The sequence below is a fragment of the Antrostomus carolinensis genome, unplaced genomic scaffold (genome assembly GCF_000700745.2).
Source record: "Antrostomus carolinensis isolate BGI_N321 unplaced genomic scaffold, ASM70074v2 scaffold8900, whole genome shotgun sequence".
Lineage (NCBI taxonomy): Eukaryota > Metazoa > Chordata > Aves > Caprimulgiformes > Caprimulgidae > Antrostomus > Antrostomus carolinensis.
The window spans coordinates 54,023-80,916 of record NW_010289029.1 but is presented as its reverse complement, the minus strand read 5'-3'; the positions used below and the strand labels follow the sequence as shown (position 1 = coordinate 80,916).

General features: G+C 35.2%; 1 protein-coding gene across 1 annotated transcript in view; it reads left to right on the top strand.

Moving 5' to 3' along the window:
• The window catches only part of LOC104525470 (protocadherin-11 X-linked), an 80,609-nt gene extending 54,636 nt beyond the window's left edge, over positions 1 to 25,973 (top strand). The window contains exons 3-5 of the mRNA XM_029085109.1: positions 12,782 to 12,829; positions 16,488 to 18,974; positions 25,365 to 25,973. Coding sequence (XP_028940942.1) covers positions 12,782 to 12,829; positions 16,488 to 18,974; positions 25,365 to 25,370 — 2,541 coding nt within the window. The 3' untranslated portion in view covers positions 25,371 to 25,973. The remainder of the gene's footprint in view (positions 1 to 12,781; positions 12,830 to 16,487; positions 18,975 to 25,364) is intronic.
• Positions 25,974 to 26,894: the final 921 nt, after the last annotated feature.

Here is a 26,894-nt window from a genome sequence, read left to right as displayed (position 1 = left end):
GAGAGGACAGTGAAGTGGTATATTGGCCCTTTCAATAGGTCACAGAAAGCCTGGGTGGTTGTTATCAACATCTGCCTTCTGTGAAAAAACTACCAAGGCAGAACTTTTTCTACATGTAAACAGACATTTATTAATATTGACAGGTTTTACTGAATATTGCAGTTAGACACCAATAAGATTAGGTAAATTTCAACTTTATTACTCTCCTGTTATCAAAAATCCTTTGTAAATTTATGGTAACCTGAAGTAGCAAAGTATTTTTGCACTTCTAGTTTCTTTTTTATTAGCAATCCTTTCTAGTAACTGTGTAAGGGACATAGGTCTGAATTGTCAAAGGCTATTCAAGATCCCAAGAATTTTCCTTTTACAGACTTACATATGCTCAGGAAAACGCATCATTCAGATAGGAAATTTCTTGACTTCCTGATAAGACAAATACAATAACTTTTTTGGTACTTTTTCCTTGTCCCTGGAGGAAGACTTGTTGGTCACTGGTATTTCAAGATTCACTGACAGTAAAACAAAAATCAATTACACGCATATTGGTGTCCCAGGTAACAAGAGCACTTGGGTATTTGAATCTAAAACTGAGAAATACTGGTTTTGTTAAAACTAATTCTAGTTTTGACAATACTTATAAACAAGGTGAAAATAAGATACATGTTTAAAAAGCATTTGAGTGTTGGTTTTTTGGTTTGTTTTGGCGTTTTTTTTGTTTGTTTGTTTTTTCTCATCCCACTGACGCGTTGCTTAGACTAAGGTTTTGAGTTTCTGCTTGGATGGGGGGATGGCTTGTTTTTCTTACTTCACAGTCCCTTAATTGAATTAGCATAGGGATTTAATTCACCACAACTTTGCAGGACAGGTTAACTTCTCTCTTCATTGTAACGGCTCATATGGGTTACACTTCATATACTTGGGGAATGGTACTGTGTCTTGTTTCATGTGCTCATATACATAGGGAAGATAATAGATTTAGGGACCTCAAAAATAGATTTGGGAATTTTTTGCCTGGAGCTGCATTCCAGTCAAGCTCTAAGGTCACCCTCTAGTGTCTGTAATTTAATAAATATGGAGAGTTGGACACGTTCTCTTTCTAAGATAACTTTTAGCTGCCCTTTAGAAGAGAGAAGTTTTCTAGGACAGACAGTCTAGTGAGATCTGGACAAATAAGTGGTCCTCTAAGAACATTGTTTTGAAAAAAGTCATTGAGTCTAATTTTTAAAGGGGAAAATACCTTATTTGCGTTCTTACAGCTGTGAATTAGTGTCTCTAAGTAGATAAAACTCTACTACTGACTGGTGGTAGTGAGTCAAGAGTCAAGGTAATTGCTTCTTGTTGGTTGATACAAGGCTCCTTTAGGGTGTTTTATGGCATTACTACTGTAAAACTGTCAGGTTCCATTATCCTGACATCCCTTTGGGGGATTGACTGAAGACTGGAGGAGAAAGTCTTGCTTCCAGGCACAATAAGTTGAGTGAGGGTGAGGGACAAGTTGGTGTATCTTTTTGCATTCAAGACTCTGATTTTCACACTAGCTGTCATGAAACAATAATATATAACTTAGCATGTCTCTGTGTGGGAAGGATGATAGACTCAAGCTGGAAGGCACAAATCTGTCAAATGGGGATCTGCACTTCATCTATCTTATATGAATATTATCTTTTGCTGATGTCCAGACAGATCGGTATGCTAGTTAACCAGATGTGGTGATGCTCTCTGGGCATAATAGACTAAGGATTTGTTTAGAGTCCTTTTGAAACCAATTATAGAAAACACTTAGAAATTAATATTTTCCCAAAAAACACTGAGTAAAAACTTCAGTTTCACTTATATGGGAAGAAGTCACCAATTACATAATCAATAATGCTCTCAACAGTAAACCACGATAAAAGCAGTAACAAACCCCCTGTGTATCTCTAAAATTATAATTTGGTTTGTATACATACATGATATCAGAACTGCAAATATGCAACATCAAGCAAAGTTAGAAAAACTGTATTGTATTCTTAAGCAGTTACACTGAAGTATCCTCATGTGAATGGTGAATTTTTCTTTACTATGCAATGGCAATGTAATGCACTTCTAAGGAAAGTTTATAGAAAATATTAAATGTCATGTTCAAAATCGGTTAACTCTTATTTTATGTTCAGATGACTTTTCCAAACTTGTCTTAATTTTGTTTTTTTTATGAATACTTTAAAAACCTTTACAAATTGCCAAAATTTCTAATGTCAGCAATATCTGGATTGACTACAGATGTAAAATGTATTTATTTGAAACTGACTTTGGTTTTCTGCTTGATACATCATGTATCTAACAGGATTTTTTTTCATTTTCTTAGTTAAAAAGTTTGTTACTAACCTTATTTGTTACTAAATAAGAGCCTTATTACTAAAGGCAGCAAGAGCTGTCACCATTCAAGCATGAGACTTATTACATGTAATGACTGTTATTTTTTTGACCAAATTAAAAATAATTATCTCAAGTTCTAGATTAAATTTAACTAATTGTACTCTCTGCATGCAATATAGAAGCTATTTGGATCCGTAACAGTTCTGGTTTCAGAGTAATTTCATGAGGATTTCTTTTCTCTCCTTCTTTTAGTTGTAATGGATGCAGCAATCCAAATTTTACTAGTATTTTGGATGTCTATCATGAGAAACCTTGAATTGGGCTTCCAGCAGATTGCATGTAAATCCTAAAATTATTCAAATTATTCTTATTAAGAATTCCAAGTTATTAGTGAGTAGTTGTCTTTTTCACATATACATATGAGACACTTTTCTATGACCTGTGTTTTTGGGAGGGATAAGATTTTCAATTTTTAAGATGTGTTTTGAAAACAGGAGAGGTAGTTTGTTTTTCCTAGTTTTAGTTGTCATAACATTCACAATTAAAATACTAAAGCTTTTATAAGAATAATATGCTCTTGATTTTAACTTTGCTTTTGTTTTTATCTTTCTAATGCTGGATGTTAGTGATAGAGATTTAAATAATCCTAGCTGCTTTTCACCCAAATACACTGTCTGCAATGTTTCTCTTTTAAGAGGAAGTATAGGAGGAAAGAAAAAGGTAAATCTAAAATTATATTATTTTAGTTATCAAAGAATACATTTAAATCGAGTGTCAACCATGGATCGTGGCACTTGACTGCATTAGTGTGGTTATTTTTATTCCTGAAAGAAAGGTTTATTACAAAGTAATTTATATTCCCTAGCCCAGAAATATAATTGGTCTGAACACTGTAGTCCTGTGGAGCTTTTGAAGCTGGGACATGTAGCAGAGAGCATTTCAGACAATTTTAAAGAAACAAAAAGAAACATTGGTAAAAGGAATGAATTCTGAGTCATCAGCTGTCAGTATTGAAATACATTTTTCTCATTGTGCTGTAATTGCTGGCTCTATTAATGTGATGTGTATTATTGCTTTGCTTCTTGCTGATGTTCCAAAGTCAAATAATTGTAATTTTTTCTCTTTGCTTTATCAAGCAAATTGACTTCCCCCTCCCCCCCTTTCTTTTTCTTTTGAGTCAGGATGTTCCTCTGTGCTTTTCAGAATGGGATATTATATAGCTTTTTTACTTTGAGATTACTTTTTCCTCTTCACTTTAACCCCAGCCATATAATTTTCATTCTCATTCTCATTAGGGACTTTTCAAACCTATTTGTTGTGGCACATTTAAAGGTATAAACAAAGTAGTAACCTCTCTTTTGTTCCCCATCCTGTTTCCTCTATAACCTCAAAAGTAGTAGTAGTAATACATTGGTATTTTCCATTGGTGAATGGACCTTTGTATGGAAAGCCAGCAATAGAATCTATTTTGTTTCTGTGGTGGTTTTTGCTTTCAAGGTTGCTTGTGAGGATGGTGTCCTAGAAGGCAGAAGTGTGTGCTTTTCAGTCATAATGAAGGGAAAAATAAACATAAAATATAGTTGGAAGAGTCTGAATAAGAAAATAGAAAGGACACAAACTATTCCAAAGGTTGGTCTTCTAGTGTATGGGTGTCAGGATGATTATTTATGATGTTTATAACTTCTATAAAAGATCAGTTTTATCGTCCTTCTTTCACCTGACTTTTAGAGAGAACGAACAAGCAATCTGAAGAATTTTTTGTTGTTGTTATTTAGAGCAGTGCTGTATGAGAAATAGTGGCATCTTCTTTCAAATTGCCCAGGCAGTTTTCTAAAAGGGTACAATTGACTTGAAATGCTGGTCTCCTTTTTGGTATCTAAACCAGTAGTATTTGTGCTTTCGGGTTGTTTTCTGTAACACGTGTATCCTGAGCTCTGATGATGTGATCTTTGAGGGTTACTGACCTGTGAGATTTGGCTCGTTGAGGTTTTGTTACTGGCTTGCAGAGTAGTTGTGAAGGAGTCACTGCTGCTTTCCGTGCCTCAGTTTCCTTATAGTTATGTGAATGATACTGACGTGACCTGAGAATGGCCGTGAGTTTCATCTGATCTTGTGTCCTGTCCCAAACACTTGCTATCGAGACTGTAAGGACAGTACAAGCCTGTTTTCCCAAGCCATTCCTGAGCTTCCACCAATTTGAGGCTCACAGATTTCTTGTCCAGAAGTGGTGGTTCTGATATTCTTGTCTGGGTTTTTTTCATAAGTGCAGTTTCTCTGTTTTGAACATATTTTGTAAAAATTGTAAACTGTAAAATTTGAGCATTCTGAATAGGGACAAACTTTTAGAAAGTGCATCATGCAATGAGCACTTATTTTAGCTGCTGCTTGCAGGAGTCCACTGGTGACTTACTCATACTATGAAAACAGCCCTGTCTTTGAAATGTGTTTTCAATACAGCGGTGAAGAAAATAAATGATTATTTTACTAAAAAATGTATATAGCTCTTCATAGGCTCGTGAAGGAGATCAGAAACTGTTCAAATACATTTTTCACAAAAAAGCATGCCCATTGTATTAGATTAAGCAGAAGTAAAATTAATTTGGTTCTTAGTTGAAATGTACATAAGCTTGAGCTAATATGAGAAGTAATGTCAGAGATATAAGCAGAATTTATTTTCCTACCAGTGGAAAAAAACTTTGTACTACTCAAGAAATAAGGTTTCCTCCTAAGTTTTCCTATGTTAAGGAACTGGAAGAAGAGTCAATGCTCATTAAGAAGTTAATTTACCTTTGCAGAATTAAAAACTGGGGGTTTAAAATGCTTCCATATTTATGATTAGCTTTGATAGTAACTTTAAAATTATTATTATTCTTGGGGAGAACTTTTGTCTTATTTCAGTATCTGTGAATTTGATGTCTAGTGGCAGATGTAGTAGTTGGTAGAATGTCCTAGGCATGTTTTAAAAATAGTAATGTGCCTAACAAAAATTAATCTAAAATAAACTATTCATTTATCTCACTGCTTCATGAACATAAGAAATTGAATTCTTGTTCGTAGCTTAATACCTTGAGATACAAGAATCCTAACAATGCACTAAACTCTTTAAAATAAATAGAAATTAAGTATGTATAAAAATCAAGGTGTAGGCTAAGTCTAAGTTAAAAATTACTTAAGGTGTGTTTAATTTACATTGTTCAAGGTGTGTTTCCTTTTCCATACTACTGGTCAGTTTCCCAGTTGGTGGACACAAGTTAACTTACATTTTTTTCTGGAACTTAGGCTATTTTATTTTAATAGTTTTGGTTTGGTCAATTCAGTTGTTTACATTGGGTTTTTAGAATACGAAAGCTAAACTTCTTCTTGAATTATTCAGAGCACGTTATCATCCCCAGAGGGTGCGTTCTTACAGCCATTTTCCTTGTTCTAACCTGTACATGGCTGAGAGATGCTGTCTTTGTTAGCAAGTGTCTCAGAGCAAGATTAATTCTGTGGACATGGTGATGCTTCTTTAACCTGAGGTTATTATCTTAGTGGAGTAGTTATGAAGAATCTAGGGAAAGTTCTCAGTTCTTGTTTGCCCCACTCACACCTGGATGTTGAAAGCTGTTGATAATTTCCACTAAGGAAGAGGCTGCAGTTTCTGTGTGCATGTTATGAAGTTTTATTGTACCACAAACAGTATGTGGACTGTTATTTGGGAACATCTGTTTTAGGGCAGTGATTGAATTAACCTCAAGAAAGAACTTTGAGCAGATCCAGACCTGGGAAAGCTTGCTTTTTCTCTGTCTTGGATTACACAAGTTGTTACTGAGAAGAAATAGCTTCAAATATCCTTGCTGAATTTACTTTTTCTGGAATAGCACAGTTTGTGTGAGGGCAGTCATATTGCTAAATAACTATTCAACTATTTTGTTTATCCTGATGTTAGCTTTCCTGTGGAGACACACCTCATCATTCACTTTACTACTGAGATTAAGCACAGGAATTGTGTGAGAGCATGTTTCAGCCTCAGAGGATGGATAGTTCACAATTTATTGAAGGATACACGTTACCCAGTGGGACAAATCTAGATCTTTGCAACAGGAGATGGATATTATATTTACCTTCTGAAGCTGGTGTTCTTCATACTTAAGTGTTGGCTTATCATGTTATACTATTTTATGGGGTTTTTTCCACATTTTTTCCTCTTGGAGGAAAACCCCCCCTGCCTATTAGTCAAAATTTATAGTGTATATTCAAGACTGAACTGCTATTAGTGAAAATAAATAGTGAACAAAATCCAAGTGGAAAAGCTGAAATGGAATGATGAGTGTTTGGTGTTTGCCCCGGAAACATGCCGTTCTCATAGTCTTAATTTTATTTTCTTTCTTGCAAATCAGTTGTATCCATGATTTAATGAACTGCTATTAGTGAAAATAAATAGTGAACCAAATCCAAGTGGAAAAGCTGAAATGGAATGTTGAGTGTTTGATGTTTGCCCCGTAAACATGCCATTCTCATAGTCTTAATTTTATTTTCTTGCAAATCAGTTGTATCCATGATGTCTGAGAAACAGCACATGTGTATTTGATTAGAGTAAAATTGAAATTTACTTATTTTTAGAAAGGAATAAGTTCTTAAGTATAACTACTTATAAAAGTATGTATCAAATATGCTTTTAAGATTTTTAATCCCTAACAACTCAGAGGGAAGCTGTTTTCAGGAATATAACTTGATAGCTAGAAATTAATGACTGTTTATATACTAGAACTTTCAATACACACCGGTAGTGTGAGATTTCTTTTTGAAATTGACTTTCGACATCAAATTACTGCATTACAGTAAGGAGAGGTTTCTTCCTTTTATCTTAATTTGTTCTACTGATTCAGATAAATAGGAGTCAGTAACACCAGAGGAAGATGATGACAAGTTGTTTTCCTAATAAATCTAGCACCAGAAAATACATTTTTGGTTTATCCCCTACATTCCCTGATCAACATGGTGAAAAGACTTTTATTTACTGAGTTTTAGAATTCAGTCTCTCTGGAACTATTTTTAGTGCTTACTGGCACTCGATGTCTTCTCAGCAAACGTCTCTGATTTATTACTCTGAAATTGCAGTATTATTTATTATCTTCCAATGTGGAGTGAAGTGGCATCTTGCACTTACATATGTCATGTACTTTTACAGTTTAATATGGTAGTTCCACTGCTATTTTCTCTGAATAATACCAAAAGTTTTCATTACTTAGAAAAGCTTAGCTTCATTTCTTTCAAAGACTAAAATTATCCTGTGGTAGTTAGATGTCCCACTCAAACTTTCTGTTCGTTTGAGTTTTACAAAACCCTGCAAAGAGCGGAGGTCTTGAGAAAGGATTTCTATCATGTTCATTTCAGTGGTATTTGCAACAGGCCTAAAATTCCTAAAGCCTGTTTGTGAAAGCTGGGGGAAGTCTACTCCAAATGAAAGAAGAAAACTGTTACATTGTTGGGTTTTTTTCCTCATTCTATGTATTTTTTTTCCCCACATGAATTTTCTGCATTAAGACTGGGTGTTTTTTAATGTCAGAATTCATAAAGGAGTAATACATGCACATTAAAGTATGGTCTTTGCATGTACAAGAATTTCTGTGTGATGTAAATCCAGAGAATATGTTATCTTACTCCTTCATTTCCTTTATGTTTCTACACTTTAGTTTAAAAGGGCCTCAGATAAAGTAAGATAATCTTGCTGAATAACTTATTGGAAAAACTACAGTATCAGAGGTTGTGGTATGAATTCATCTCAATGAAGATGCCATGTGTTTAAAGAAATCATGCATCTTCGTTGAAATTTTGTGTGTGTGTGTATAAGAGTGAGGTATTAACAACACATTAATGAACGTTCCTTTGCAAATATTTGTACTCCTTTTTTAAGAAATCCTGACAAAGGTTTTCTGTCCATTTTATTTTTTGTTTTTCTATTTGTCATGAGCCAAATCCATTTGTGTCCATCACCCTCAGTTCCCACTGAAGTTACCAGCAGCTGAGCATACTGGACAGTCTCTGCTTTAGGGTAAAGGAGCTTTCAGCAATGTCTTAGTTGTTTCTATTATATACAAGTGGTTGTCAGTTTGAATCTCCTTCTACCTGAAAGTGGTGATCTGGTTATAGAGCAGGTCGTGAATAGGAGGGCATTACAGGTTCACACTGCTCAACACCTGGTCAGTGTTCAGCTGAGAACTCTAAAATGTGCAATTAGGAGCCAAAGACACCTTGTTTGGCTGTTGAAGCAAAATGAGGTTGTGATTTAGGAGCTGTTCTGAACAGCAGCATGGGACTGTTAGCTGTTACCTCCAAAACCCCGGTGATGTATTAGAGAATTACATCACTAAAACATCTACTCATTCATTTATCTTTCTTAAAGATACTTCATTCTGTTCCTGTTGCTGTTCTCAACAATTGAGAAATTGAGCATATACGGAATTGTCACACATATATAATGCAAATATCAAAATTAACTTGTTGAATATTTTGTTGCCAATATAAATCTTTTCTTTTTTTTTTCCTCTTTATTATATATCTGTATTGTGACTCCAAAACCAGAGAATACACTGAAGGACAAGTCAGGTATCTGGAGCTTTATCTAGCTGTAGAAACATGGGAATTCACAGCAAAGCTCAAATATATTTAATACCATAATCTGAACACTTTTTGATGTGCTGAAAATGTCATTTCCTGTTCAATAGGATGTTTCTGAACAACTATAATGGAGGAGATTAGGGGGGAAGGTTACTTCCCTAGTTGCCTTACCTGCAGCTATTGACCTTTCTTCTTTTGGGAAGAATGTTGCTAAATGAAAGAACTTTTGTTTAAAGTTTAAAATTCTCAAGTTTAGTTTCTAAAGTTTAAAGTTGTAAAGTTTAGTTTCTGAAGTTTAGGTTAAAGCTTGACTGGTAATTCAGAAGTGGCTGGCTCTTTCAGACAAGATACAAACCTTGGACAACTAATAAAATGTCTCTGTACTTCAATTTCCAATCTTTAGATAGTGGTACAACTATTTATATAGCAGGAGTATTTTGAAGATAAATTCCTTAATGTTTTGTGGTGCAGCTGCATATTTTGCTGAAATATATAATTGTATGTCTACAGGACGTTGTGCAAGACTATTCAAGTGACAGCCCAGTTCCTGCTGCCACTTTTTTGTAAGCAGTTGTCTTGGTAATTTTATATCGTATTAATGCAGCAATGTGGATACACCATAACTCCTACCTTAGTTTATAGAGTTAGGTGAAGTGAATTTTTATTTAAAGAAAAGTTTGGGGTTTTTTTAGTTTTATTTTTGTAAGACATGGTTCAAAATAAGTTCTTAGATTTCATTTTTTAAAAAAAATGAACAGCATTTCACAAACTGAACATGAAATATGGGAACAGAATTGAACCTAGTGTGGTCTTGAAAATGTTATTAGGGCCTGACTTCAGCAGAGGGCAGTTAAATATGTGTATTGCTGGTTTCCAGCTCTCCCTGTTCTCTCCTTTGTAAAGCTTGTAGATTAAAAATATTAACACATTTTGGGTATGGAGGTTGACTTGTTTTAAGTGTAGACTGGAGGAATTAGAGCAGTAAAGAAGTTACTCTAAAGGTTAGCTGTCTTTAATGGTTTCCCTTTAATGAAGGTGAACATGACGTAATAAATACATTCTGAGAGTTGGATGCCAGGAATTGAGGAGAATGCAAAAATACTCAGCCTTGGAAAAAAATGATCTGTCTTACAATTATCTATCGTAGAAAATAGTGGACAGTGTTCAGAGTATGACAAGATTAAAAGGAACTCTTTACAGAAAGGAACAAATCATCTGAAAGGATTAAGGAGGCTCGGGTGATGTAATTGTTAAAACTGTTTGCCTTTTTTTTAGTAAACATTAAATTCAGATTTCCAAGGAAATAATTTCATGTTTTGGTGTACCTCCTAGCCTTTTTTGCTTCTTATTCAGAAAGTCAGTGTTAAATGCATTGACTGTCTGCTGCTTCATTCCATATTATACTTTTCACTGTTTCTTTCCAGCATGAAATGGTTCATGATTATCCTTATTTTCTGTTGACCCTATCTATAGTATTTTGCTTTCTGTCTGCTTCATCGGATGAGTAGTTTTGTGTGTGGTTGTATATATGGAGAGGAAATCTTTAGCAGTGTTTTAGATTTATAGAAGGTCTTTTATAATTGGAGATGGAAAAATAGCAAGTTATGATATAGACATTACTAAGAAATTACTCCCTTTTATATAAGGATGGATCTAATTAGCGTTCTGAATGCACAGAATGCACTTTAGGTTCATGCAGGCTTGGAAGCTTCCAAGTCCTACTTTTACTGTGGATTTGAACTTGTAAATTCTGTTTATTCAGAGCTAAGCTTTGGCTTGCTTCAAAGCAAACCATGTGTAACTGTGTAATACTGACAGAAAACCATAAAATGAACAAAACTCATAGGAATCTTGGCCTACAAATTAAAAGTCCATAGTTGTTTTGACAAGGAGCCAGCTTTTCAAATACGTAAGCAACTTTGCATCTGCTGAGTTTTTTCATTTTAAAAATTTCTTACCTTTGCAATTTTATTTTCTCTTTTGAGATCCTGTCACTCAGTTCATAAGGTAAACACCTGTATTAATAACACACATTTCAAGTAATTTTTGGCTGTAAGCTGTGCAGTGGGATGAGGGTAGTGACTGTGCAGGCTTTTAAACAGGACAACTGTCCAACAAATTTTAATCTTCTAGAATGCATGAACATGTGAATTGCACACAGTGTAAGTAATAGCAGACAAGGGACCTTTAGTAGAGCTACAACACTTACAATATAGATCTGAGTGTACTAATACTCAGCTATTATAGGAACTTGCATCCATTATTGGCTACCATGTAGAATATTTTACATTTAAGGCTTTAGCTTGGCTTTGGGAATTCACATTTTCACATTCAAAGTGTCACCTTTGAAAGAAAAATGCAAGTTTAATTTTCAGCTTTTATTAAAAATGCTGTCCACTGTATAACTGTGATCCAGTTTTCTGCATTAGGAATTGAAATTGTACTACTATACTCTTTTCTTTGCTAATATAACACGACAGAAAGCAGTTACATATGTCTAAAAAAACCAACCAAACAAATAAAAAACCAAACAAAGAAACAGTGGCTGGGACCTATCCTGTAATTTTGCAGGAGACCTGCAAAGGTTTTCTCTGTTGCTACATATGAAATAACTAGCTGTTGGCAACCATGCATTATTTTCTGGACTTTTTGAAAAGATTTTAGGGTCCTTTGGACACAAGATTGCATTTCAACCAAAGGTTTTATTATTAAGTAATTACTTTAATGAATTACTAAATTGCTTTCTAATGGGAAGTTAGTCTTTTTATCTCCTTTTTAAATTTTTGTTTTCTTTTTAACATTTTCTTAATTTTATTTCCCAGTTTTGCTGTATTTGGTCCACTCTAACTTAATCGCTCTAAATCTGCTTATTTTAGATTTGAGGCATAGTAAGATTTTTAGAAATAATAAAACTCCCCAATTTTAAGAGGTCTGTTGACATGTAATAACTAAATATGCAGTTGTAGCTTGTTGCAATATTAATTGAAATGAGTTACTGTAGAATATTAATAAAATTTTTGTGTGTTGTCTAGCCCTTAACTTTTGTTTAAGATTCAGTTGAACTACAGACATCCTATAATGTGTTTGTCACTTACAGTGCATGAAGATAAGTATTGACAGCAAGTATAGGGCAAAGTAGTAGACACAAAACAACAGGCTGTCTTTGCTCCTGTGTCTTTCTCTAAGGGTTCAGAATACTCTTACCAAATGAAGGTTGAGGATAGTGTTATCTATTTTTTGTCAGTTAACAATGTATACTTATTATATACTATGATGTGCTTTGTAATGATTTAAGAAATAATCACTAATAGGCTGTCTTAATATCAGAGTACTTTGTACCACAAGCAGTGATTTTTATGTGGTTATCTAGAACAATATTCTTTCCTGTCCCTATTTCTTTGAGAAATTACTAATTTCTATGAACTAACTGACCTGCAAGTGTAAGTTCATAAGAAATTTTGATCAAAACAGACCATGCCACTGTTAGGAGTGTTAACCAGAAGCTGATCTGTTTTTCCCATTCCTCTCAACAATGAAGTCCACATTATGATTTGTAGCATAAAAGAACATTCATGACAATGTCCAGGTAGTCAATACCCCACGGATTTAGTGTGGTGAGATACTGTGATGCTGCAGTATGTATGTCTAGAGGCAAGTTATGTATAGACTTCAGGTGCACTTGGTCACATGCAGTCCTGTCCATAATACCAGAAGCTCTTCTAGCTTATCACATTATGTGTCCATGTGTCATTGATTATGTATTTATGAATCTACCTAAATGTTACAATTTTTTAAAAACTCTCTTAATTTTTTATTTACATGACAGCCCAAAACAGCTCCGAAAAGGACATTTGGATCCATTACAAATGATCAGGTAAATATCCGATAGGGAGTGCTCAACAAGAATACTGGTTTCATTATTTCAGAGACTACTGTGTGCATGAATCCACTGAAAAGGATGTTATGAGAACTGAGAAAGTTGTTAATGCCCTAATAAAAAAAAACCCTCGTGATCAGGGCCAGAGCCTCTTAAACCTAATCCTGACTCTGAGATGGTCATAACATGGTTTTGCCTCAAATACTTAGGTTATATTGCTTAAACTGTCTTTTTAGGTTAAAGAAAGACAACCTTTTTTATTTCTCACTCCCATCCTTCTCTAGTGGTGGAGATAATAATGTAGCAGATTATTTTATCAGTCAGTTATTTTAATGGTAAAAGGTACTATGTAAATGTTAAATATCTATTGTGCTTTTCCTATGGACTCATACCTTTCATAGTGTGAACAAAACCTTCAGATTATTGGGATAATGAGTTCAGTTTTGGAGCCCTCAACACAAGAAGGGCATGTACCTGTTGGAGTGTGTCCAGAGGAGGGCCAAAAAAAAGATCAAAGGACTGGAGCACCTCTCCTGTGAAAACAGGCTGAGAAAGTTGGGGTTGTTCAGCCTGGAGAAGAGAAGGCTCCAGGGGAACCTTACAGTGGCCTTCCAGTACCTGCAAGGTGCCTGTAAGAAAGCTGGGGAAGAACTGTTCATGAGGGCATGTAGCAATAGGATAACAAGTAATGGTTTTAAACTAGAAAAGGGTCGTTTTAGGTTGGATGTTAGGAAAAAGCTCTTCAGTATGAGGGATCATTGGAACAGGTTGCCCAGAGAGGTAGTGGAGGCCCCATCCCTGGAGATATTCCAGGTGAGTCTTGATGGGGCTCTGGGCAACCTGCTCTAGTAAAGATGTCCCTGCTCACTGCAGGGGGTTTGGACTAGATGACCTTTGAAAGTCCTTTCCAACCCAATACATTCTATGATTCTTTCTTGTGGTGACTGAGGTACAGTTCAGTCTAAATAACCGTCTGACCCCAATGGAACTTTTCACCAAGGTTTTAATGATGATAGAGCCATTTACTTCAACATCAGGAATTTAATCCTGAAGGTTTCTCTTCATGTTTCTCTCAGGACTTTTAACTCTCAATTTCTTTGCTCGTAAGAGAGAGAATAAGATATTTGTGATCTTAAAAATACGGTTTTTGAATGTTTCATCTTTTTGAGTGTTTAGAATGGGAGAACTGTCCATTCTTAGAAAATGCATTTGTTAAAATGTGACATAATGTCACACCTAACCTTATCTCTTAAACAATGTGAAATAGGCTTGCTTGAATTAGGAGAAAGTATAATTTTCTGTAACTCTTTTTTGCTGGTTTAAAAAGATGTATAAACCAGTAATGAAAAGAAATACTCTTGTATAATATTTTTCCATAGAAAATTACTCAAGTGTTAATAATTAACTTGGAAAAGATCTTTGCATTCTTTTCTGTTTCTCCAGTAGTTTACTCCTATTGATGGGGAAATGAAATCTATATTTTATATCAAACTCACATGCTGTATTCAAAAATATCTTTCTCATACTTGATAGTTAAGGAAAAGCAGAAATGGGTTTGCAGATGCATAGCTGGATGTATTCAAAGTCTGTATGAAGTGTTTGTTGTAGTTGTGGGATCTAATGACAGAATAATCAGTGCCCATCTGTCAACTTGTGTACAAATAAAGAAGTAAAAGATAGCTGAGAAGTTTTTTTTTTTCCTCTAGCTTTTGTAACTTTTTTTTCTGGAAATCTATGTTAAAGCGTAGAATACGTAATTAATAATTTCTCAGTAATTATGAAATTTATTGCAAATAACTGCTAGTGAGATTGAAGATTAAGAGGAAACTTGCACTCCTCCTTCATGAAAAGATCAGCATAGAATTACTATTCTAAAATTTAACTTAATTGGTTAAAATTTATATCTTAATTCAGAAAGAATTTGCAAGGCTTATATTTTCATAAGCCTTCTGCTAAAGAAGCCAAAGCTGTATTTGTTTCATTGTTTCAAAATGTGTTCCAGTTCACTTTAGACTGTCCCTAGTTTCAACTTAATGTTGTCACAAAGACTGTGCACGTGGCACAGTAATTTTTGAAATGTGGGTGAATATTTTTTCATAGGGTCAAATGCTGGCTTCTTTGAGAAAACAAATCAATGAAAGAGTACAGCCTTACACTGAATTAGACCTATAAATGCACTCACTAATGGTGGGTAGCAAGATACAGGGAATATACAGCTCTTAAAATTAGTGAGAAATAAGGAACCTGAAGTGTCTCAAATCAGTTTAGAAAATACAAACAGTTACATGAGTAAAAGTGAGACAAGCACAATAAACAGCGAAAGATCCAGGCTGGGTGCAGTTGTTGATTATTACAAGTGTGACACATAAGAAAATCCCAATTAGTCAGCATCTTTATTGGTGCTTTCTTTTTCTGGTCATCCTATACATTCAGCTTTAGTGATCTGCATTCTAGCTCTGTCCTTATAGAATACAGAGCTGGAAAACTGCCTTTACATCCTTTCTTCCTCTGAAGAGTGAGAGGCTGGAGAAAAGAGGATAATTGTGATGCTCTTAATCACTGCTTGTCTGAGGAGACAGCAAAAGAGAGAATCTAATTCTAGATTCTGGTCTTTATTTTAGCAGGCTACTTTGTCAAACACTAGTGTTTTAAAAGAAGCTATGTTTGTGCAATATATGTAGCATTTCTTCACAATTCCAGAACTGTTAGTTGTTCAACAAATCCCATGAAAAAAAATATTATTTCCAAACTGATCTCTTCATTCTGTGTTTTTTGGTTTTTTTGGTTTTTTTTTTTAATTAAAATAGATCAAATATATGTAGCATTTCTTCACAATTCCAGAAGTGTTAGTTGTTCAACAAACCCCATGAAAAAAAAATATTATTTCCAAACTGATCTCCTCATTCTCTGTTTGTTTTTTGGGTTTTTTTTTTAATTAAAATAGATCATCTTTTCTCACTGGAATTGTAATTTTCACTACAAATATCAAATACATAATTATGAATAAAGGAATAGTTTTAATGACCTTTAAAATATATTTCTAATATACTGTTACAAATTCATTTTATCTGTACCTATCCAATACCTGAATTATGTTGTAAGCCCCTTTTCAATGATAATGTTGGGTTTTTATGATAATAGTTTCAGATCATGTTGCTGCATGAACAGAGAAATAGTTCCTCTATCTTTCTTGTTTTCCTTGAAATGGAATATTGGTTTCGGTCCTCCAGTGTCTGCACACTGTCTTGCCTTTAGACGTGGTTGAACTTTGGCTTCATTTCTCTTCTCCACACTTATTCATAGAATAGAGAAACCAAGTTATATGTGTCCAGGAATTTAATAACTTCTCTGCAGAAATAGAGAAACTAGTTAAAAAACCAAACCAAACCACACCACCTCACCCCGCCCCCCTCCAAACTCACCCCCCAAGTTTTCTAAAGTATCTGTTTCTTCACATGTTTGCTGTGAAACTTTCTTAAGGCCATAGAGCTTAAAGGAAAATCAGATATTGCAAAATAAAGGTAAATATATAAATGTGTATTCCTGTATAAAGCAGATATAAAAATATGTATTCCATGACAATTTCAGAACATTGAGATGTTTCTATATTGAAATATACTGTCATGCTAAAGTATGTTCTTTCTGTGTCTTGTAGGGTCAAAATGTATTTGGTCTTGATATAATTGAGACACCTGAGGGCGATAAGTGGCCTCAACTGATTGTCCAACAGATCCTGGATAGGGAGCAGAAGGATACCTATGTGATGAAAATTAAAGTTGAAGATGGTGGAAGCCCTCCAAGATCTAGCACTGCCATCCTTCAAGTCACAGTGACTGATGTGAATGATAATCGCCCAGTCTTCAAAGAGAATGACATTGAAGTTAGTGTTCCAGAAAATGCTCCAGTGGGCACCTCTGTTTCTCAGCTCCACGCCACTGATGCAGACCTGGGCTCAAATGCACAAATCCACTTCTATTTCAGCAATCAGATCTCCAGTTTGGCCAAGAGGCTGTTTGCCATTGATAACACCACTGGCCTCATCACTATCAGAGAACCACTAGACAGGGAGGAATCTCCTGTACACAAATTAACTGTTTTGGCAAGTGATGGCAGTTCAACTCCATCAAGAGCAACAGTGACTGTTAATGTCACAGATATTAATGACAACATCCCATCAATAGACACGAGATACATCATCAATCCAGTGAATGGGACAGTGCTTTTGTCCGAGAAGGCTCCCCTTAATACAAAAATTGCATTGATAACGGTAATGGACAAGGATGCTGATCTGAACGGAAAAGTTACTTGTTTTACAGATCATGATGTCCCTTTTCGGCTAAAGCCGGTGTTTGATAATCAGTTTCTTCTGGAGACAGCCACGTTTCTAGATTATGAAGCCACACGGGAATATGCCATTAAAATAGTGGCCTCAGATTCAGGGAAGCCTCCCTTAAACCAGTCTGCAATGCTCCTGATCAAAATTAAAGATGAAAATGACAATGCCCCAGTTTTTACACAGCCTATCATAGGTCTTTCCATCCCTGAAAACAATGCTCCTGGTACTCAGCTAACCAAGATAAGTGCTACGGATGCTGACAGTGGGCGCAATGCTGAGATCAGCTATATCCTGGGTTCTGATGCTCCCCCTATTTTCAACCTTGACCGCCGTACTGGCATTCTGACAGCAGTGAGAAAGCTGGACAGAGAAAAACAAGACAGGTACTCCTTCACTGTGCTGGCTAAGGATAATGGGATGCCACCGTTGCAGACCAATGCTACTGTGACAGTGTCAGTCCTGGACCAGAATGATAACAGCCCTGCTTTCACACATAATGAATATAATTTCTATGTGCCAGAAAACTTACCCATGTATGGCACAGTGGGGCTTATCACAGTTACAGATGCTGACTCTGGAGAGAATGCTGCGGTCACTCTCTCAATATTAAATGGTAGAGATAATTTCATTATAGATCCACTTACGGGTGTAATAAGACCTAATATTACCTTTGATAGGGAACAGCAGGGGTCATATACTTTCCAGGTGAAAGCTGTGGATGGAGGAAGACTGCAGCGTTCCTCAACTGCCAAAGTGACCATCAATGTTGTTGATGTAAATGACAACAGACCTGTTTTTGTTATTCCTTCATCTAATTATTCATATGAGTTGGTTCCAACATCAGCCAGTCCAGGGTCTGTAGTTACAAAAGTCTTTGCAGTTGATAATGACACGGGAATGAATGCAGAGCTCCGCTATAGCATCATAGGTGGGAACTCAAGGGGCTTGTTTACAATTGACCAATTAACAGGCAATATTACTTTGAAAGAGAAGGTAATTACATCAGATCATGGCTTGCACAGACTGGTGATAAAAGTCAATGACCTAGGACAGCCGGAGTCTCTTTATACTATAGCTCTCGTGCATTTGTTTGTGAATGAGACAGTCACCAACAGCTCTTACATACAAGAGCTCGTGCGCAGGAATATGGAAACTCCAGTTGGCCAGAACATTGGGGATGGTGAGATAACCCCACAAACCAATGATTATGTCAAGATCATCATTGCCATTATCGCAGGCACTATGACAGTTATTCTGGTAATTTTTGTTACTGCTTTAGTACGGTGCCGCCAGACACCTAGGCACAAGGTTGTCCAAAAAAACAAGCAGAGTGGTGAATGGGTTTCCCCAAACCAAGAGAATAGGCAGATCAAGAAAAAGAAGAAGAAGAAGAAGCGCTCTCCAAAAAGTCTCCTCCTCAACTTTGTGACTATTGAAGAATCTAAACCTGATGATCCTGGCCACGAGCACATAAATGGCACTTTAGACATTCCTGTAGAGCTAGAAGAACAGACTATGGGAAAATACAACTGGGCCACCACACCAACCACATTTAAGCCTGATAGCCCAGATTTAGCAAAGCACTACAAGTCTGCTTCTCCACAGCCTACCTTTCAAATTAAACCTGAGACTCCTGTACCCCCCAAGAAGCACCATGTCATTCAGGAACTGCCTCTAGATAACACCTTTGTGGTGGGCTGTGACTCACTCTCCAAGTGCTCATCAAGCAGCTCGGACCCTTACAGTGTATCTGAATGCAGTTGTCAAGGAGGCTTCAAGACCCCAGGCCCCATACACACCAGACAGGTAATGGAGATTTTAATGTGCTCTCTTTCTCCTTCCCTTCTTACTTTGCCATTCCTATGACTTTAGCTCTAAGCACTGGAAAATAACTTTTTTCTGCAAGGACTAAAAGTTTGAAAGGTCATGTTTGATCAAGGCATTGAAAAGTAAGCGATTTGAGATTCATCAGTATTAAGGGAGAAAATTAAAGTAACGTGAGCGTTGGCTGTAAGGAAATTGAATGATCACATTGGGGGTATTGCTGACTGCAGATGGCAGCATGGCACTTCCCGCATTGCTGCAGCACCTACTGCAGCTCTGCGAGGCAGAGAGGGGTCATGGTGCTGTCCTCTGTAGTATCGTACGCTCAAGAATTGAAGTAATCTAGGCCAGGTGGAAAGCAATAAAGCTTTACAGGATCTGATAAGTGGTTCTTAATATTAATGGAGTCTTGAATTGCAGCCTTCATTTGGGCATAGCTTTAGTTCAAGGTCTCTCAAAAGCAGGCAAGTATTTTCCTGGGAGAGTTTCAGTGCCATTTTCAGACTAGAAGCATCCTAGACTACTTACATCTGGTGGAATGACACAGTCGACAGGCAAAGTTAGGGGAAAACTAGAAGCATCAGTATAATTGCTCTCACTTATTTGCTGCTGTGCCTGATAAACCAGCTGTTAGCTTCTCGGAAATTCAGTACAGCAAAGGAAATGTCTAAAGGATCCTCAGCTTAAAATAAAAAATAAAATGAGAACCCAAGTACCTTTTATTCTCCAAGACCCTACGGAAAGGCTTTAAGTCACTGGAAATTGTATCTAATGTGTCTCCATATTCTAGAAAGTTTCATTAATAATAAAACTTTGCTGTTTGGCTGTTTACTTTTCTTTCTTCACAAATATCACAAAGTTTTCAATTAAAATAGTTTTCTAGTTGAGCTTTAATTGGTGAAGGAATTAATCATTAAATAAATATTTCAGGAGAGCTTATTATATTATTGGCAATATATTTTAATACTATTGCTCAGGAACAAATCTTCAGCATGAGTAAGTCTGTCTGACTTTTTTACTCCAGCTGAGGTTTTAATTTTTTTTCTGTGAGTTTTTTTTTGTTACCACTATAGTGATGACAAAATGTGCTCTTTTAAAAAAAATTCCTCATTCCAAGTATTCATCATATTTTTGAAAATTGCAGGATGGATTGTTTATTTTATCTGTTTTATTCCCCTTACCAACACAAATCTGTGCATTAGTCCCTATTACTGTGCTTTATAAAACTTTCATCTCTTTCTGAGATGCATTAACAGAAAAATTGAAGGAAAAAAAAAAAGAAAATTTTATTTCTGAGACATGACAGCAGTGAAAAAATGTGTAGCTTTTAGAGATTCAGGTATTTTCTATTAAAGATATTTGAATGTGTTATTTTAAATTACAGGTTAAGAAAACTTCTTGCTAATTTGTTCATCTGTTTGAACTCCCATAATTCTGAGGAGGGTGGTGCAGTTTTCAGCATTTCTGTAGGCCTGAGCTGAGTGATTTTTCAATTGAGTTCTGGTTTAGTTCCTCTGAGCCAAAAAGATTCTTCCATTGTCTGCTCAAATACACTTTGTCATGCGGTAATGCTGCTAACAAAGAAAGCAAGCTTATGACTCCAGGTTTTTACTAACAGAGTTCTTCCATCAGAAGGGGCTTTTAAAGTAGAATGGAAAGCAGTTCTCTTCTGTACAAGTTGGTTGGGCAAAAGAGCATTTTCTTTTATCTGTGCCTTAAAGGTCAATGACAGGGTCTTCCTATCTGAAAGAACAGAATAGAACTGTTTGGTTGTTTGGGTTTTTTAATACTCATTACCTGATATTAGCTTATCTTCATGGAACTGTACCTGAAATTATATTAGTATGTTGCACTGAATATATAAAAAGGAGATGGTTACTTTTGTATTGATTTTTTTCAAATCCACAGATATCCTTCTAAGTTTATTTTTCTGTATGAAAGTGATCACGTTGTCAGAGAAATGTAACTGTTCGCTATCAATGGCCTTTTAAACTAACTTGAAAACAACATTTACCTTTGAACATGTGAATTCCCATTTTTATTATTTATCTAAATAAAATACAAGTAATTTCATAAATGCATTTATTTTCATAAATGAGGCAAGAGAGACCATAAATCCTTTGTGTTGAAGCGTGGTCACAAAGACAGAGTTGTATTTCACAATAAGTAAAAATAAGCAAAGGATTTCTTAAATCTCAATGGATTTTTAAAAAATCAATCTTAATCTGGTTTTGTATATTGCAGTCTGTATAGTTTTATCTCCTGTGGGGCTATAGGAGGTGGCTCAGGACAGACTAACTTAGAGTTGCCACTGTTAGCTAGTAAAGAAATGCAACAAACAAAAATAAGCTTCTGCCACAGTGCTTCAGATGTCCTGCTGTCCCACCATCCTCCAGCCTCAGAGATTCACTGAATGTTTGTGGTTAACGATGCATTTGTGTCATGCACTCCGAATTTTCAGAAAACTGTAGGAGAGCCTGGAGAATTGAAGGATAGTAAGTTCAGTTAAAAAGGGAGATGTGCTAGTTTGAAAAATGAAAATAATGTCTAATATGAGAAAAAAATATTTTACTTTATCACTAACAATTACTGTAATGCATCCCTTTTACAAGCCAAAAGCTCTCTGAAGGAGACTAAAGAAGATTACATTCACTGTGAAGATCTCTCTTCAGTTTTTAATGTGTGCCAATATTAACAGGCCATAGATCTGAACTGTTCTTAGTTTTGTCCATACAAGACTTTCTACTCAGATATTTGAAATAATACTCAGTTAAAGCTAAAAATATATGTTTTCCTTTGAAGCTCTAAATTTTGTGTATGTCTGAATGGTATTGATTCAGGTCCTGTAAAGATAGGAAATTATGTCTTTGCTTTACTGCTAAATTTGTCTTAAGTGATCTATAAAATGACAGAAAGTCATTATAACAGTTGTACTCAAAAAGCATGCAAGAGAAGATTGAAAGGTTTTTCTACTGAAAAAACAAAATATCTATTTAGTGGTCAAATAAATACAGCAATCCAACAGCTGAAATGTTTATGGAGGAGGAATCGGAGACTCCTGAAGCAGCTGAGGACACATTGAATCATGAACTACAGGAAGCTGAAGAGGGAGAAATATGGTCCTAATGTAATCTCCCATAAGAGAGAGAACAAGCTTCTCTTGTGCTTGTGTGTGAGAAAGGGCAAGGGAGAGAGATACTAATATTGTTTTGAAGTTACACAGTGGGAATTAATAAATACTAGTGACTGTAGATATTCAGAATAGCCTGCTTTCTTCTGGGATGTAATAGAGATAATTCTTTTAAAGAAGTTTTACCAAGTGATAAATTATGAAAGGGCTTCTAATTGATAATAAGAGTTTTCAAACGAGGATATTTGGAGACTCAAATATCAAACTGAGCTTTAAGTGTCATTGGATTTTAATTGTTTTGGTAACCGTTGGCCTTGTAGAAAGATGCAGTTCTTTGGTTGGAAAACATACAACACCTTTAAAGTTTGTCTGCAAGCTTTGTTAAAGCTCAATTGCTCTTGACATTTACCACAGTGAGAGCAGACTATGTGAAGTATTCCATACTGACACAAATTTTCCAGTTCTTTTTGTATTTGCATTGGAATGATGAAAAGAAAAGAAAGGTTCTTCAAGTCTAGTTTTCATGGAGTACGTAACACAATTTTAAAATCTGAAATCTTTGCTCAAGTACTTTAAACAACATTCAGACAATTCAAATGCCTGTCTGGGTATCAACCTGTCTGTTCAAAACATGCCTAATTGTAGAGTAGAATGACATCTCTGGTAATTTGGTTAAAAGAAGCTACTGCCACAAAGGTTCATTAGAACTTCTCATGTATCCTCCTTCTTGTCCCTTTCTTTTAATTAATGCTATTTCAGACATTCTTTTAATTTGAAAATAGTATAATGCATACTATAACAGTAGAAATCTTTGAAAATAAACACCTTGTCACTCAGGAAGGGTCCTGTGGCCTTTTGTATCATCGTTTTAAACTTTAACTTAAGAGCAAGTTTTATCTGATTTTGTGTTGATGAAGTGTGAGTGTTCATGAAAGCAGCACTGGAGGGTTTGTTTGGTTCACTTTCAGTCTACCTCTTCCACTGATAGAGCTGGAAGGTGCAATCATGCTCTGAATTTATAATTACATGCTTTTTGGTGGCTCTCTCAGCTGCACAGTAGACTCTGGTGTGTATGTTAATTGAGCGGCACTGCTAGTACGCTACACTAACTTTGGGAAGTCATTGAGGGAGTGAACAGGGATGCAGATTGATTTTTCTCGTATTTACTAATGCAAAAATTCATTAGTTGATTTTAGTTGCCAGGATTCTATCATCCGTGAACATACCCATACTTATGAATAGAAATTTCAGATGACACAGTGATCTCTGCTGAACTTGATTGTTAGAAACTGACTGGAGATAGACATTATATTCCTTACAGAAATCGGAATGGGAATTAGACCTCATTTAAAATACATTGCCTTTTTGGGGCCCTACTGGCTCATTAGCGACTGCTTAGACCTGCTACCAATTATGATATATTTGCTATTCTGATTTGAAATGTAAAATGTTAAGCTTCCCACTCACTATGAGAACAGTTTGCTTAGGATGTGAACTGCAGGAATATTGCACCATTCCTGAAACTAGGAGCTCTGGAAACTCACCTGTTATGTAAATCTTTAGCTGAAGGATTTATTGTTTTGTTTAATAACAGTGAGACTAGTGAGTTTAATCTCATGTACTGTAATCATCAGTAGGCCCTGCTGATGCTTCTGGAATGTAAAAGGGTATAGAGATAACGCTGGCACTTTGCATTGACAGATATAGAGTAAATTACACCCAAAGAATATTTTTTTGCTAAATATCAGCTAAATAACTGTTGGTATAAGCCCTTCCTAAAAGCCATTTCAAAATTGATTACTATGATTCTAAATATTCTTGTTATTTTCTTTTAATTTTCTGGCTAGTAATTTTGCTGGCAGTACTGATATGCTACCATGTATATACATTTCAGAAAAAAACCCCTGAAATTCACATCTGGAGAAATGATTTCTAACTGAAAGATGAGTGAAAGTCTGTAACTCAGAAGTTAGTGAGCAGTTACCTAATTGCGCAGTACTATTGAAGTAAAGCTGGTAAAGAAAGTACTTTTCCTCTGTGGAAAACTTTGAAGAAAATCTTCTTCAGAATTGTTCTTTTATTGTATATTTTTCCTGGAAAAACATGGAGGGAGATGACTTGAAAGTGCCCCCCTTGCATCATGGTAGAAGACAAACAAAAAAGTCGCAAATGGGAAGAAAAGAAAAAATAAATTAATATTTTGTGTGAGGAAAAGATGAAAGGTTTTGACTATAACACTCAAGTAAAAGCTAATTCAGAGAAAACAGATTTTTTTTTTTTTTCCCAGTAAGAACTCATTGACTGTATTTATACTGAAGTTGGTAAATTAAGTTCCAGCATTAATAATTGTGTGATTTTTATGTAAGCTAGGACAATACACAACTCTCTCTCCAATAGCCACTTGCCTTGGGGTAGTAGCAGCATAGTTTTGCCTAAATATTAAGTGCATTTCACCTTCATTTTTCAGTGGGATAATTGAACGTTTACTCTTTTCTCCTTGAGACCCAACTTTGTTTTTTTTAAATGACCTGTAGCTATAAACCGTTGTCAACAATGAAGTCTGATTTAACTGTGGTCTAATTTTCACACTTCTTTCTTTTCCTATTTTCTCCGAGAAGGCATTGCACTCAATAATCTGCAGTTGATAGCAATTTCCTGACCAGTGAGTGGCTAGTGTCTTGATGACTGTCGTATTGATAGTGCTTTCTTTCCTGTGAAACAATTGATCTGAATGGCTTAATTTCTGTGAATATTTAGTACTCTAACACTGTTGGTGATAAGTATAGATTAAAGATGCAAAAAAAACTCTTCAAGTCAAAATATTGTATGTTCTTTGGAATGATGCTCTTGAATGAAGTCTGCTAAAACCCTGTAGAACATGTTCTGGGTAGTATGGTAATCTTCTGGTAGTGATAATCTTGCAACAGTACTTGGGTTTTCAGGGTGATAAAGCAAAAAAAAAAAAACCCAAAACGGTAAGAAACCTGGAATGACATACATAGAAGCCATTTCTGTGTCTCCTTCTGTTATGTGTATGTAGATGTGTGCAGATCTTTGCTTGTGTATAGAAACCTGCAAACACACGTACATCAAAAATGGTTGGTTACTTAGAACCACAATAGTTCAGTACTTCACAAACCATACAGTGATTGAGATGGTAGAGATTTGGAAACAAACTTGACAATATATGGGGAAAATGATGCAGGAAAGGGCTTTTCTCATGCTGTTTCTCTGTTTGCCAGCTCTGAACGTCATCGCATCTGATGTTATATACTGAAGTCGTACGTGTACACAATGATGTTAAGCCAGCAAACATGAAAACAAGGAAATAGCACGAGAAAGCCCTTTGTCCTGTCTCTGATTGCCGAAGAAATTTATCGTCTGATCTCCAGAGGGGTTTGGAAGTGACGATGAACTGTTCAAGCTGCCCTACTGAAAGGTATCAAGGGCAAGAATTTTTTAAAAAGAAAAGACAAAGAAGTTTTAGTACATTGTGCTATAGTGTTCTCTAACGTAGTTTTGCTAAGAAAAAAGTAATGTGACCCATCCTTCTTCACAGATGGCGATTATGGTAAATCTATTTTGCTTGTAATCATCTTCTTGTCCCAGACTTTTTCCTTATTTATTTTAGTTGAAACAATTAGGAATTTTGTTTCTATAAATATATTAAAAGGGAGCAATAAATTTTATTCATACATTAAAAAGAGAATGTAAAGTTCTTTATACTCCCTGCATTTAAAAGAAAAAATGAATTGTTGTCACTTATAGCACCATTATACATGTTAAGAATTAAGTGTTATTTATATCTATTCCATAACATTTTTAATGATGTTAATGCTGCTATGGATCATAAATAGAATTGATCAATGCTTTCTCATTTTATAGACACAATAGTAGTGAAAAATGAGTACTTCCTGCTTTTTTATTCACAACATTTTGTAATAAATGATCACCTCTTAAATAACTTGAAAGTATACACTTAACTTCTAAAATAAAATTTAATTTGCATTTTGCTTGCTGAAATCTAGATAATGTTTGTGTAACAGGTGCGATACATTTAACCTTTTGAAGTACTTTTATTTTTTAAAAAATAAATCATAAATCCACTGGCTTGCTTTTCAGTATGATAAAATAGGAAATACATACTTTTTTCACTTTTAGCTGGCAAATGGGGAAAAAAATGGCCTACTGTTGTTTTTCTTTTCTTTTCCCCAAATTATTTCTCTATATAGTTAGTGCTTTTTTTTTAATTTAAATTTTTTACATTGTAATTTGTTATTTAGCACAGGTCATTTAAAAATAAAATTTAACTATCATAACTTTGTTTGCAGGTTGGTTGCAAGTTCTTGTATGTTGTCTCACATTTTAGGGAGTAATGCTCAATATGTATCATCTATAATATTAGACTGTCATATGCAATGCAAAATCTCTTCAGAAGCAAAGGAGTATAAAGAACCCTGTTTTCTGCACTTATATGAAGACATGTAATATTAGTTTGCTAGAATAAAACAAACTACAAACACTGCTTTTAACTGGGATGTATGCAGTATATATAACTTTATTTTAAAGAAAAAGTTACTAATGATTCATAAATTAGACTACAACATGGAATTCTTGCACATTACTGTATGTTTGATGTAAAGGTATTTATAGGCTTGTACTTACTATTCACGTTGCCTCAGTTCTTGGACTGCAGAATGTCTACCATGACTGTTGCCTATAGTTTCTTCCACATTTGCTATCTGGCTCTTTTAAAAAATGTGTATTTGGCT